Below are 14,282 nucleotides of genomic sequence, written 5' to 3' on the forward strand. Positions count from 1 at the left end.
ATGAGAGGTTGTAAACCATTTTTATCTCATTTTCTTGTCCATATTTCTTGTGTAGTATTCTAGGGTCATTCTTTATTGACAAAAGGAGTTGACCAGAAGGTAGCTATGGCAGTTAATCTTCTAAAATACCAGTTAAAACTGGGTTTAGAGTTAGATGTAAAAATGAAAATAAGTGTGATTAGTTGGTTTGACCCACACTAAGAAACACTTTACTATGTTGTGCCAAAGTGAAAAGTGACAGAGAAGTTGGAAAAAAAAATGAGAAATTGGCTAGCCAGTTCAATGGCAGAGATTTTAATGAACACCAAGTCATGTATTTCTCACAAGACTAAAGAAAGCCAGGAGGAGGGAGAGAGAGAAATTCCAACTTAAACTTGGAGGAGATAAAGTTGTTAAGATATACAGCCCTCCATGTTTTAAAAAAAAATTTTTTTTTTAATGTTTATTTATTATTGAGAGACAGAGCATGAGCATAGGAGGGGCAGACAGAGGAGGAGACACAGAATCCAAAGCAGGCTCCAGGCTCTGAGCTGTTACCACAGAGGCCGAAGTGGGGCTCAAATTCACAAACTGCCAAGATCATGACCTGAGCCGAAGTCAGACGCTCAACTGACTCAGCCACCCAGGCACCCCAGCCCTCCATGTTTTAATAGCTCTTAATGTATCTTTCTGTGCTATAAGAATTAATTTCATAAAATTGACCCAGAGTAATCAGGAAAAAGGTTTAAGCTATGACCTCTCTACTTTCTAAGGAATTAGATAAATAATATATTTTAAAAGCTTTCCATCTAAAATGGTTATGATTATAAAGACTGCAGTGCTTTATAATCTGGGTTAAGGATTAAACCTTTACTTGTCTGGAACCCTCACTTACTAAAAATACTTTTTTCCACTAATCACAGTCATTTCTGTACTTTGTTGTGTTTACCTGGCAGAAGTAGTACTTACAGATCTATTTCGTTTATTATAAGTATTAGGTTTTATTTATTTTTTTTGTGGGGCCTGCAAAACTCAAGGGTAAAGTTACCTAAATAATAATTACTTTAAAGTGTATACCATCTAAAAATTAAGCCTATAAAGCAGTTTAAAATAATATATAGGAAGCATTAACATTATATGTTTGTATAGTAATATCTCCATTGGTAAATTAATTCAGGTGATTTTCTCTTCAGTATTCTTCTGTGATCTTTAAATTTGTAATTCATTTGTTGTCACTGGTATCTTTCATTTATTCTTGTTGATTTTAGTTTTAATTTTAATGGGCTATTATCCTATTACCATACTCCATTTGTATTTCCTAAGATGGTTTAATGGCTATTTGCTGCCTTAGAAAGAAATTCCCTGTATTTTCTTATTCTCTAGAATTGGGAAACTTAATTCCAAAGTTACTATCAGTTGATAATAGTGATACCTAAACTTTTAAAGTCTTATATGTTCCCTGAACACCTTAGATTAATTGAAGTATAAGTATATGGTGAAATGACATAATGAAGATTATTTAATAAAGAAAAAGAGACTGGTGGATATTGATAATAAATGCTATGATCAGTAAATAACATTTTATCTTCATTCATCTCAAGCTTGATAGATTTTGAGTAAAGTTAACATTTTTAACATCTAAATGTATTCCATTGCATTTGCTAACCTTTTATAAGAGAGAATTCATTCTTGATGGTAACTTGGAACTTCACTTGTTCTCTCTCTCTTTTTTTTTTTTTTTTTTTTTCTCTTTCTCTTTTACTTGTTCCCTTATAGAATGTTTCTCCATCCCAGAGAGATGAAGTGATTCAGTGGCTGGCCAAACTCAAGTACCAATTCAACCTTTACCCAGAAACATTTGCTTTGGCTAGCAGTCTTTTGGACAGGTTTTTAGCTACTGTAAAGGTAAATATTTTAGGATACAGTTAAACACAACCTCTTGTTTGAGGGTTTATATGCTAAACCAGGGGCAATTAGTAAACATTCTGGAAAGTGAAAAAGAGTGGAAAACCTTCCTGGAAATGGTATATGTGCCTATTAAGACATGATGTTTTTTGCCATTGCTTTAAATTTTTGGAAATATTTCTAATTCTGTAATTTTCTTTTTGCTACAAGTATTCATAACTTATACTTAACCTGTGAAATTTTTGATTTCCTGATTTTAAATACCGTATATCAGCAGAACATTGTCTTTTAACACATTGGTGTACTAGAAGTGGACAGTGAACTAGACTAGAAAAGTATAAGCCTATTGCACATTTTTTTCTTTATTTATTGAATATCCATATTGTGTAGTGTTTTGAAAATATATAAATACATTCTAGAGGCATACATTTGGAGTATAACAAGATGAACAACGTAAAATAAGTTTGTTATATTTTTGTTGAATGACAGCATACAAAAATACGTAAAGAAGTTTATATTGTCCCTGTTGGTGTAATATATCATTGGCTATATTATGTGAAATTTGTCATAGTAGGCCCTCAATTGATTTAAATCAGAAATACAGCATTCATTTAATGGCAAGGCATGAAAAAGTAGAAGAGTAAATCATTTGTTGTCATTTGTATGCCTAGGAATATGTAAGTTGGGGGAACTACGAATTCAGTGTCGGGGATGCTGTACTCTTTGTTATAAAAAATAGAAGCCAGTGGAAGAATTTGGATGGCCACTCAGTTACCTTTTTATAAAGTTTCACACTTGTACTCTTAAGAGACTTAAAGAATTTTTAATTATAATGATACTAATTGCCTGAAATGTAGGTAATCTGAGATGTCTACTTTTATCTCTGTGTCAAGTCCCCCCCTCACATTCCCCCTACTATAGCTAACCTCCCTTACAGAGAAAGATAGTGTCCTTTCTTGATTTTTATGTTCTTCACAAATTATTAATAACCTTATTGTAGCTTCTGTCACAGAAAAGGTTCTTACCTTACTATTGAACATTTTAAACAAATTTGGGGGAGTTTCTGGATCAGTGAGAGAATGTTGCCAAGTATAATGTCATTATTTTCATGTTTCTTATTTAATGGGTCCTGTCATTAGCATAAGATTCTCTTAGATGGTTAATCTGTGTTGAAATATGTATTCATGTTTTAAATAAAAGCAGACCATACAAGGCTGCAGCAATGAATGGAGCCTCAATCCTAGCTGTGCAGAAGAAAATGCTACGTAGCTCTTGAAAAGTATGGACCCTGATGGGGCACCTGGCTGGCTCAGTTGGAAGAGTGTGCAGCTCTTGATCTTGGGCTTATGAGTTTGAGCCCTACTTTGGGTGTAGAGATTACTTAAATAAACTTAAATTTTTTAAACAAGTATGAACCCTGAGCCCTATTTAGCTTCTGAATCTGAATCTCTAGTTGGTGATATCTGGATGTCTGTATTTAAAGAAACAAAACAAACTGCACAGATGATTCTGATGTGTACATCCAGGAGTGAGAACTACTGTTTCTTTAAAAAAAAAAAAAAATCACACTTGCTATTGGGATTCTTTTTATTATAAAATTTATTGGTGCCCTTGATTTAAGGGTTGCATTACCTAACCTAAAGTTGTTAACTATTGGGCTCTTCTTTGTAGTGAACTCTGATTACCTCAAGGATTTGGTCTGTTGTATACTTGGGGAGATAAGGGAGCCTGGAAAATGGTCTTAGCTACAAGATCTGCCTTCACTTCCTATATCGCTTGTGTGATGTCCCTTAACTGCTGAGACATAATAGACATGACAATATTTTTGGAAGTGCTTTCTAAATCATAATATTCTGATTAATATTAATGATTATCTAAAAATGTTGATAGTTTTGAACCAGCTGTTATTTTTCATGTAGGCAGAGGACTAGAAGGTTCTAGACAGTATGCCACTTGAAGGCAGTGGTCACTGGCGTGTTTATTAAATAAGTTAGTCAAAGCTGCCTCAGGTTACCTGAAGATTTCCATAATTTCACAGGAATGTAATATTTGAGTATAAAATAAATGTCAAAACAGGGCTTATTTATGTTACATAACTTCTATGTCATTCAGTATAATTGGACTTAATTGTCCTGGTTATTTGAAACTGTATTCTGATGCTGGGTTGGCAAACTCTTATACTACCAATAAGATAGAAAGTAGGCCTACCTTATCATAGATCAGGAAAACAGGCAAATTCAAGCCCTCCTATGTGTGTTAAACCCTTTAGAAAGATTTCCCTCCTACTAATTGATTCTGTATGTATTTAGGAACCTTTCTTATGGAACTTGAATATATGTATATGTATATATGTATATGATGCATATACATATGAATATATGAATATGTATATATGTATATATACACACACACACAATACACACTTGTTTTTGTGGACACTTAATTAGAAAATTTCTATTCATCTGCCAACCTATAATTTTTAAAGCATTTGGAATGTGTTTATGGTCTTTTTTTTTATATTCTTTGGTTTAATTCTCCTAACATCTAGTATGTTAATATTACTGACGTGACAGGTAAAGAGAGTAAGATTAAAATTAGCTCAAAAAATACACACATGTACAAAGTTAATTTTTGGAACTTTATTAAATAAAAAATTGTCTTCTAAAATTAAATTCTTTTTTGCTGGATAGAAATTTAACTTTAGCTAACTAGCATTGGTTGAATTTCTAGCAATGTAGTATAGTATTTTCATAGAATATAATATGGCTAGGGTTGTGAAGTTAAAAAAGTTGGTCCTGGTCTTAGAAAACAATGGGTGGGAATCAGATTAATTATTCCTAGAATTTTGTGCATACTGTCTCACCTGTATATCTAGTTTTGTTTGTTTGGTTTTTTTTTTTAACAAACTCTTACAACTTTTTGAAAAATCACTGAAGTTGCTTTTTTCTCCTCTTCAAAATTTTAGGCCCACCCAAAATACTTGAGTTGTATTGCAATCAGCTGTTTTTTCCTAGCTGCCAAGACTGTTGAGGAGGATGAGGTAAATATTTTCCTTTAAAGATTAGTTATGTCTTTTTCTTGAAAATTTCTCTCCATTTATTAGCTTGCTTTCTATTTATCTGAACAAAAATTGAAAATTAGCTTATTTTTTTCTGTCCTCTTGCCCTGCCGTGTTCCTCTTTGCTTTTGACAGAGAATTCCAGTATTAAAGGTGTTGGCAAGAGACAGTTTCTGTGGATGTTCTTCATCTGAAATTCTGAGGATGGAGAGAATTATTCTGGATAAGTTGAATTGGGATCTTCACACAGCTACGCCATTGGATTTTCTTCACATTGTAAGTATACCTGATTCTCTCAGATTTTTATTTGAATATGCAGTCTTGTTTTAGTAACCTAGAAAGTAGATTGCCCACTCATTTTTTTTTTGTTGTTGTGATTTTTAGGAAAAGAAAAATTATAGATAACCAAGGAAAACTGGGAAATTAACATATATGTCAAATTACATGAAACTAAAACTACAGACTTAAGAAATTGAGTAATACCTGAGGTTATATCAGTTTCTGTGCATAATTTACCTAAAACTTAAAATAAAACTAGTATGATGTTCTTACGATTTCTTTTCAGTTCCATGCCATTGCAGTGTCAGCTAGGCCTCAGTTACTTTTCAGTTTGCCCAAACTGAGCCCATCTCAACATTTGGCAGTCCTTACCAAGCAACTCCTTCATTGTATGGCCTGCAACCAACTTCTGCAATTCAAAGGATCCATGCTTGCTCTGGCCATGGTTAGTTTGGAAATGGAGAAACTTATTCCTGATTGGCTTCCTCTTACAATTGAACTGCTTCAGAAAGCACAGGTAGGTGCCAATCAAATTAAGTGTTCATTTTAAGTTCAGCTCTCATTGGGATACGTAGGGTTGCTAGATGACTATAAAACTAAGAGACATTTCTAATCTTATAATGGCAAACTGGTTTTAAGAGGAGACAAGAGTAAAGTAATACACACTTCAAACTTACGGGCTAGGTGAACTTTCTTCTCTTGTAAAGCTTAGTCTTTTTTTTTTTGCTTCTTTTCAACCCTTCTAAGTTACTTAAATTTTTAAGAATCTTGACAAATTAATAAGATTCTCTATAATATATTGTCCTTTAGTTTTGTACGAAGAACCTTCTTAGCTATATTTGTAGGTTTCACCATAGTACTTCTATACTTCGCTTATTTTGTAAAAATCAAAAACATAAATGGCAAGAAGTTTGCTTTTTAGACAAGCAAATAATTGACTAGAAAGTAAAGTATTTGTACTAGACTTTGTCAAGTAGAAGCTAACTTTCTGAAAGAGGTTTTGTCCTGGTAGTTCCTATTATTGCCTAAAATTAGTCAATCACTTCTATCTGCAAATTGGTATAAAATTTTACAGGCCAGTTAAATTTTTTGTCAACTATCTATATAAAATGTAAGAGTTTTAATGGAGAAAATTCTCAAATGGATAGTTAGTAATGGTACTATATGTTAGCAAATGCTTTGAATAATCTTATTTCACCCAATAGAATGTAAAGTTTAGATCTGCAAACCATACTCCTCTGCCAACTGAGTCCATAAAAGACTTATGAATTCACTTTCCCTTTATATGTCCTTATTTATTCTTATTTGGTAGTAGTTATTCTGATATATTTTATTGGATTTTATTTAGAGAAGAGACTTAAATTCTGAGCTAAAGTAATTATATTTTATAATAAACTAGTCTTAGCAAAGAGCTTCAGTTATTGAACTAATAAAACTTAGAATACTATTAAAGAAAAATGAGAATAATACTTGAATTTGGCGTTTTGTAAGATGCTTATAATTGATGTCATAGATATGAACTGTAAAAGTTAGCAGACATAGAAATACCTCAGTGCTACCTCTTAGCTCTGAAACTTTTAGGCCCTAGTCTGTGAGCAGAGAAGGATTGAGGGTCTTTTCATAAAAGGTTGGTGATCAACACAGTATATTAGCTAGAGGCCCATTCCTCTTTTGTTTTATTTAGTTTTTAGCATGGGTCAGCTTGTTCTATATCCCTGGGATAGATAGGCATATGAGATGTTAGTTAGAAACACAGGCTGTTTCTCCTTTACAGGAGAGAAATTTTTTTTTCTTCAATTTTTTTTTTTTTTTAACGTTAGTTTATTTTTGAGAGAGAGACAGACAGAGACAGAGCGTGAGCAGGGGAGGGACAGAGAGAGAGGGAGACACAGAATCTGCAGCAGGCTCCAGGCCCTGAGCTGTTTGTCAGCAGAGCCCGACATGGGGCTCGAACCATGAACTTATGAGATCGTGACCTGAGTTGAAGTCGGATGCTTAATCGATTGAGCCACCCAGGCACCCTGAGATAAGTTCTTCTAGCGTACCTTAGATTGTTATAATTGAAAAGTATTTCTTTCCATTGAAATGAATGCTATAGTGAAAGTAGATTCTAGGAGATAGTTGATATTTAGTGAGAATTTTTAGAAACTATCACAAATCAGAAGAGAATAGTGTGGTACAGGAAATTTACTTTGCTTATCTATTGTATTGGAAAGTGAAGTTGAATGTTAGTCATTTACATTAGACTATGGAAGTGGGGTATGGGACATTAATAGAAAACCTCTACATTTCATTTTTCATTTTTTTATTGGGACAAATGACATCTTTAAATGCTCTGACTTGATCTCTGTGCTAATTCCCAAAGCTAGTACAGGAAAAGTTGTTATATGAACTGTTACTGTCACAAAGAAAGGACGGACTTTGAAGCATAAATAATAAGAATGTTATAAATAGTGTATGTATTCTGTAGCTTTGAGAGTTTGTTTCTAAAAAACACTGGAAAATATGCTTATTCTCTTTCATAAGTCTTCTGGTGTTTTGTGTTAAGAAAATGTTCATTGAAACTTGTTCCTTTTTTTCTGAGGTAGTATTATAGACTTGGAATTCTTGGAATTTGAAGGGATATTCTTAGAAATTCCATTCAACTCCTTTATTTTAAATCTGCAGTTCAGGGTACTTGGTACTTTCTCAGAGACCCACAGGACTACTTAGTAAAGGACCAATGCTTTGTCCATACAAACCTTAAAGATTTAGTTCAGTGGTTTTCAGAATTTCTTTTAGAACTGGAATCCTTCCCTTGACTCCAGTAAAATCTTGTACACACAATCCCAGAATGTAAGGTAGGAAAGTATTTCTTTGTAATATGTATTTGGGGCAGAGACCTGTTGGATGCAGAGTCTGAACATGGCCCCTTCCCTTCTGCATATTGTTTGGATATAGTTTGAAAACCAGTGTTTAATTTTCTTATACATACATAAATAGTTATATTCCACAAACTTTTACTGGAAAATCTGTGATCTAGGCACTGGGAATACAGTAGTTGTAAAAAAACAAAAAAAAAAAACGTTCTGCCCCGTGTAGTATTCAAATTCTAATGGAGAAGATAAAAACAATGTCACAGCACTTGAGATTTTGGTACTTGTTCTTAACAGTTATCTAAAACCAGCTGGGACTGATAGCCAACATATGTGGCCTAAACCTAGTGGATCTGGATTCTTGAAGGCTAAGTGCTATGTTTGCTAAGTTCATTTGTGTTTAGGTAGGAATACGAGGTCTAATATCTTTGTAATTAGATGTGTTCAAATAAATATTCCTCCTGGATTCTTGGGTCTAGTATAGGAAATTTTTGTGGAGTATTGGTGAGACCATGCCAGAATTACTTATATAACATGTTTCCCAGTATCCTGGTTTGAGAGGACTGCTGATTTTTATCCTAAATACCTCATGCTGTGCGGGAGCCACTGTCACTGGCTCTGCCTTTGTTCCCTCTGGAATTCAGACAAAGTTTCCCTGGTTTGAAAGGCAAGCCTAGTTGACCTCCCAGTTCCCTCCTAGTTGACCACCCCTGCCTCTTAGCTACATGTTGGTCGCCATTTTGAGATGGCCAAACCTCTTTCTCTTAACCCCTTTTTTCATTGCCCTACTTCTGTAGCTGTACTCACATCTTCCTCTTTCTGACTGATGTGGCCCACCTTTGAGAATCTCAGGATGTTAACTTTGCTGAAAGAGTGTGGTGGTCTTCCTAGTCCCTAGCCAAGCAGTAGTCACAGTTGATGTTCTCTCCAGTAGTTTAAAACTAGAGGAGGGAGTTATGTGGTGCCTGGGTGGCTAAGTTGGTTGAGGGTCCAGCTTTTAGCCCGGGTCATGATCTTGTGATTTGTGGGTTGGAGCCTGGTGTCAGGCTCTGTGCTGACAGCTCAGGCCCTGGAGCCTGCTTCAGATTCTGTGTCTCCCTCTCTCTCTCTCTCTCTCAAAAAAAAAAAATAAATAATAAATAATAAAAAAAAAAATAAATTTTTTTTTTTTTTTTTTAACTAGAGTAGGGAATTAAAGAAGCAGGCCTTCCTCACCAGATCTCCCAGTTCTTCTTTAAGGTGCCTAAGATCAGACTGCTGCAGCAGATGTTTTCAGTCCTTCATGCTGTCCACCAAACATGGGTCCTTCAGAACCTATCATTTATGTGATGGTATTCTTCGCCCCTTTCCCATCTGGATGTCTGCCCTATAATTGCCCCACCTTCCTTGGTGAGCTACATTACAGTTGTGTTTGTTTCCTTAGCAAGCGATACTTAAAAATGTTTACCGTATTTGAAGTCTGTGAACGTAGTCATGAAAAACAATAGATGTTCTCTTAACATCCTACAATTAGAATGAGTTCACTTTAAAACTGTTTCATTAGAGGACTTGTCTGGTGTATGAAGTTGTAGTAATTCCAGTTTATGTGCTTGTTTTGTTTCCTCCACTGGATCTCAGCAAGGGTCATACTCTTAAGTAGAACAAATTCAGGTAGTAAATTAGAAGGAATTTCTTTTGATAGGTTATTTTGGAAAAAGGATTTAGTTGGATGAAATAGAGTTCATATAGATGGTATTGGTTTGAATAATGTCTTTCTAGCTCTGTCATTTTCTAAAATACAGTTGACTCTTGAACAACACAGGTTTGAACTGCATGGGTCCAGTTATAAATGGATTTTTTTACAGTATGCTTTTATAAATATGTCTTACGATTTCCTTAACATTTTCTTTTCTCCATCTTTATTGTAAGTGTATAATGCATACACAAAATATGTGCTTATCAACTATTTATGTTATTGGTAAGGCTTCTGGTCAACAGTAGGCTGTTAATAAAGTTTTGGGGAGTTGAAAGTTAGATGCAGATTTTCAACTTTGGGGGTTGGTGCCCACAACTGCCCCATGTTGTTCAAGGGTCAACTGTGTAATGTTCTATTAAAATCTATTAATTTTTCCACAGAGAAAGATTATAGTGGCATAGTCTTCCTTTTACTTGAAATACATGTCTTTTTTCAAACCAGTAGCATCTATATGAACTCTACTTTTCAGGATTCTGCTATGGTATTATGCCCCATGGCCAAGGCATTAGAGTATTTATGATACTTTTGTGGGCCCCCGAGCATTAGTCATTTGCTAAAGAACAGTATTATACTCTAGCCCTTTTTTCACTTCCCAGTTTGTGTCATTCATTTCTGTTACCACTCTTTTGTGGGCTTCTTGAAGCATTGGCTAGGGTACCTCTTTCTTTAAAGAACTTTTAAAGCCCCATTCCTCTTCTGTGTTTTTTGTTCCACTGTTCTTAGCATGACTCAGCTTGTTCTGCATCCCTGAGACATGATAAGCCCTAGCCTATGGTTGTAAGCTTAATAGTTGGGGACTATCTTTAAGTATTATAAATTCTTTTAAGGGAAGAAAAGAAATTCTAAGACTAGTTAATAGTATTTTGCCCTTAAGGTGTTACCTAGTGTCTTTTCAACTAGGAAAAAATTTAGTGAACAAAACGGTAGATATTAAAAGTGGTCATTTTCATGTATTATTTCTGACAGTTTTAGGCATTTTAACATTTGTACTGTGATAACACCTGCTGTTGATTTCTTCTTTCCACTGATGCTTTCCTGCATAACAAATAATATCCTTACAGATAAAAATAGTATTGTGACCAAATATGTTTCTGTTATCGCAGACCATATTACTTTATTTTCTCTCTGGTATCTCACATAGTTATGCTGTGTACTGCAGGTTATATAGGTATAAATAAGATGTGGTTAAGAAATGTCCAAAAATACTTGTAAAATATACAAGACTAGAAAGTGATCCCGATAGTTAATAGTTTAAATAGGCTTCCTGGAGGTGGTGGCAGTTAGCAGGTCTGGATGGAATTGGTAATCCACTTTTAACAGGTAGAAACAGGATGAGCAAGGATAAAGTAAGAAAGGGCAAGATTTACACAGAATAGAGAAAGCAGGCCTGTTTGGCAGAAATTGGGATAAGTCAGGGAATAAGACTGAAAAAGAGGGTTGGGGTCAGATTGTAGAGAGCCTTTATACCAAGCTAAAGAGGTTAGCTTATTTCTGGTAGGCATTGGGGTGCCGCTAAAAAAATTGAATAGGGGAAGAAATGTATGTTGCCTAGAGGAAGATTATTTTAACTAGAGCTATAATTACAGGGAAAGGAGGACAGAGAGACTAATTGGACTCCTTGAAAGCCTCCTATTATAGTCACTGTGCTAGAAAAGAAAGTTTGGGAATAGAAATGAATATGATACAATGGATGCCTTTTGGGGGCTTATAGTCTGTAATGGAAAAAGTAAATGTTTAATTGATTATTTTAATACGATGTGGTGTGTAATGACAGGTTGAAATAGATATGTAGATGGCCCTGGAATTTGGGTGTGTGGTGGCAAGAGGAGTTAAGGGTAGCTTCAGAAAGGATACCTGAACTATCCTGAAGGTTAAGAAGAAATTAGTCAAACCCCAAATTAAAAACATTTCTTCTTAAAGTTGTCAAGCCTGCTAATTTCTACAAAAATATAATTTGTCAAAAGTTCTCATTTGCTGTTTTAAAAACAAAATACTTAAATTGTTCTAAATTCTTAGCTAGATGATCGTCCCCATCCCTTACTTAAATTTTTTTGTGCCTCTGGTTTTTTCCTTAAATTTTTAATGAATTTTGTGTTTATCTGTTCCTTGGTCCTCATGAAGAGATTGGAAGTGGCAGAGGGTGGAGTGAAGGGCCCTGTAGACAAGAGGAATACACTGGACAAGAGTGGACATTGCATATACACAGTGAACAAAAGAGAATAGTTTCTGTTTTCATGAAGATGTTGCATATAATTGCAGTTACAGAATTAAAGTTCCAAAGAGACTTCCATTAGAAGTACAGATTTGGTCATAATCCCTAAGAAGATGATGGGTAGACTGGAGGAATAGCTGAATTTCAAGTAGAAGATGTGGGGAGAGACAAAGCTGGGGAGGACAGAGGGCGCAGTGAGGAAAAGCTGCCAGCATATTAATTAAATGATCAACCTTTGTTTTTTTTTCTTCCTGGCCCAGATGGCTAGCTCCCAGCTGATCCACTGTCGGGAGCTTGTGGCACATCACCTTTCTTCTCTGCAGTCTTCCCTGCCTCTAAATTCCGTTTATGTCTACCGTCCCCTCAAGCACACCCTGGTGACCTGTGACAAAGGAGTGTTCAGATTACATCCCTCCTCTGTCCCAGGCCCAGATTTAGATTTCTCCAAGGACAACAGCAAACCAGAAGTGCCAGTCAGAGGTGCAGCAGCCTTCTACCATCATCTCCCAGCTGCCAGTGGGTGCAAGCATACCTCTGCTAAACGCAAAGTAGAGGAAATGGAAGTGGATGACTTCTATGATGGAATCAAACGGCTCTATAATGAAGATAATGCTTCAGAAAGTGTGGGTTCTGTTTGTGGCACCGATCTGTCAAGGCAAGAGGGACATGCTTCTCCTTGTCCACCTTTGCAGCCAGTTTCTGTCATGTAGCTTCAAGTGTTACCTTCAAGTGCAAACTAAGGTAGACTACTCTGGGAATTAGGAACATGGAAAACCAGGAAAGGTTCTATAAAGTTATATACCTTATCAGGCCGATTTGAAGTGAGCCAGAAAAAACCCATTTACTTGGGTAGCAAATTATAATCAACATTATTTAAGCATTTAAAGACCAAAAAAGTTAGAAACTTCAAAAAAGATCAAATTTTTTTTTAAGTTAAATTTTTTTAGTATTTGTCAGTTCCATTCTTTTCTCTGCTAAGATGTAATGGAGATTGACCCCATGTCAAAAATTTATATTCAAGTGTTTTAAGTTCCAAAATTCATAGCTAGCACACTCTGTCACCAGCATCCTGATTTAATTTTCCTCATTTTTGCTTGCTTGTTTATTGAATACTAAATGAACTTTATGCATGTTGATCTATAGCCTGACTTCCACTGATTAGGAAACCCTCAAAATTATTTTTTAGCAATTTAGTGAATAAATTCATTTCAGTGTGACAGCCATGTTTGATCCATGATTCAAATTAATCCAAAAGGGTACTTTAAAATTGCCCCATATGAATGAGAAGTGGTAATAGAAAAAGGACTGACATTACCACATTGATTTTGTGTTTCTTATTTCAATTCCTGGAGTCTGGAAACAAAATTATTGTTTTTATTTTTGTTTTTCTTAAATTGAAGCTTAAAAGTGGCATGTAATTAGGATATGGTTCGATTTGTTGAAAGCATTTTTGAAATTTATATAAAAGAATTTGTGATAAAGTTAATGTATCCAGGTGCTCACCAAAGAAACATGTAACAACTAAGATTTTTTTTTTTTTTTTTTTTTTGGTAACTGATCAGTTTTCATTCATTTGTAATCAGTAGGAGAGACTGTCTAGATGTCGGGGCAGCTCTGTGATTTGGGTCTATAACATGTAATAACTGAATTCAGTGCCCTAGATTTATGTTAAGCTATTAGGATTTTCTTGATGGAAGTTATTCACCCTCCCTGTATTTCTCTTAATGACTTCTGGATCCTCAGCTCCCTGTTCAGTCTGAAGAAGGTATTGCAGTCAGAACCATGTGCTGATGATAAAAAGCCTCTGGTAGCAATAAAAGTTGTCCTTAACCTTTGTATCTTTAACTTTTTTTCTGCTTGTGAAGAGGTACAAGTTCCTGATTGCTTAGACACTGGTATTGGGACAAAAATCCCAAATATATGCTCACAGAAAATAAAACAGGATTTAAATGTGACTGAGGAATGTAGGTTTTGACGTAAAGAATTTTTCTATTATCTCTTTTTCTTACCTTCCAAATAGTAAATTTTCATTTGATGGAATGGTTTGTGAGAACACCCATGTCTGGATGACATCATTTTTAGCCCACTGGTTTCGTCCTGTTTAGCAGAGCAAGAGTATTCTTAGGTCACCACTTCTTTGAAATTACTAAGGTTTGACTGCCTGCACAACCTTGCAATCCATTCAAATGGGAAACTTTTACTTCCGTGTAAGTACAGGCAGTGGGAGGGAAGTTTTAAAAACATGAACTGTTTATGGGT

The 14,282-nt window shown here is 35.0% G+C and overlaps 1 protein-coding gene across 2 annotated transcripts in view; it reads left to right on the forward strand.

Annotated features, from left to right (window-relative positions):
* Positions 1–13,853, forward strand: part of CCNI (cyclin I) — a 36,357-nt gene extending 22,504 nt beyond the window's left edge. For both annotated transcript variants that reach the window (XM_047856194.1, XM_047856195.1), the window contains 5 exons: positions 1,756–1,884; positions 4,850–4,924; positions 5,078–5,218; positions 5,508–5,738; positions 12,284–13,853. In XM_047856194.1, the coding sequence (XP_047712150.1) occupies positions 1,756–1,884; positions 4,850–4,924; positions 5,078–5,218; positions 5,508–5,738; positions 12,284–12,733 (1,026 nt within the window). In that variant the 3' untranslated portion in view covers positions 12,734–13,853. The remainder of the gene's footprint in view (positions 1–1,755; positions 1,885–4,849; positions 4,925–5,077; positions 5,219–5,507; positions 5,739–12,283) is intronic.
* Positions 13,854–14,282: the final 429 nt, after the last annotated feature.

Source organism: Prionailurus viverrinus, chromosome B1, assembly GCF_022837055.1.
Source record: "Prionailurus viverrinus isolate Anna chromosome B1, UM_Priviv_1.0, whole genome shotgun sequence".
NCBI lineage: Eukaryota > Metazoa > Chordata > Mammalia > Carnivora > Felidae > Prionailurus > Prionailurus viverrinus.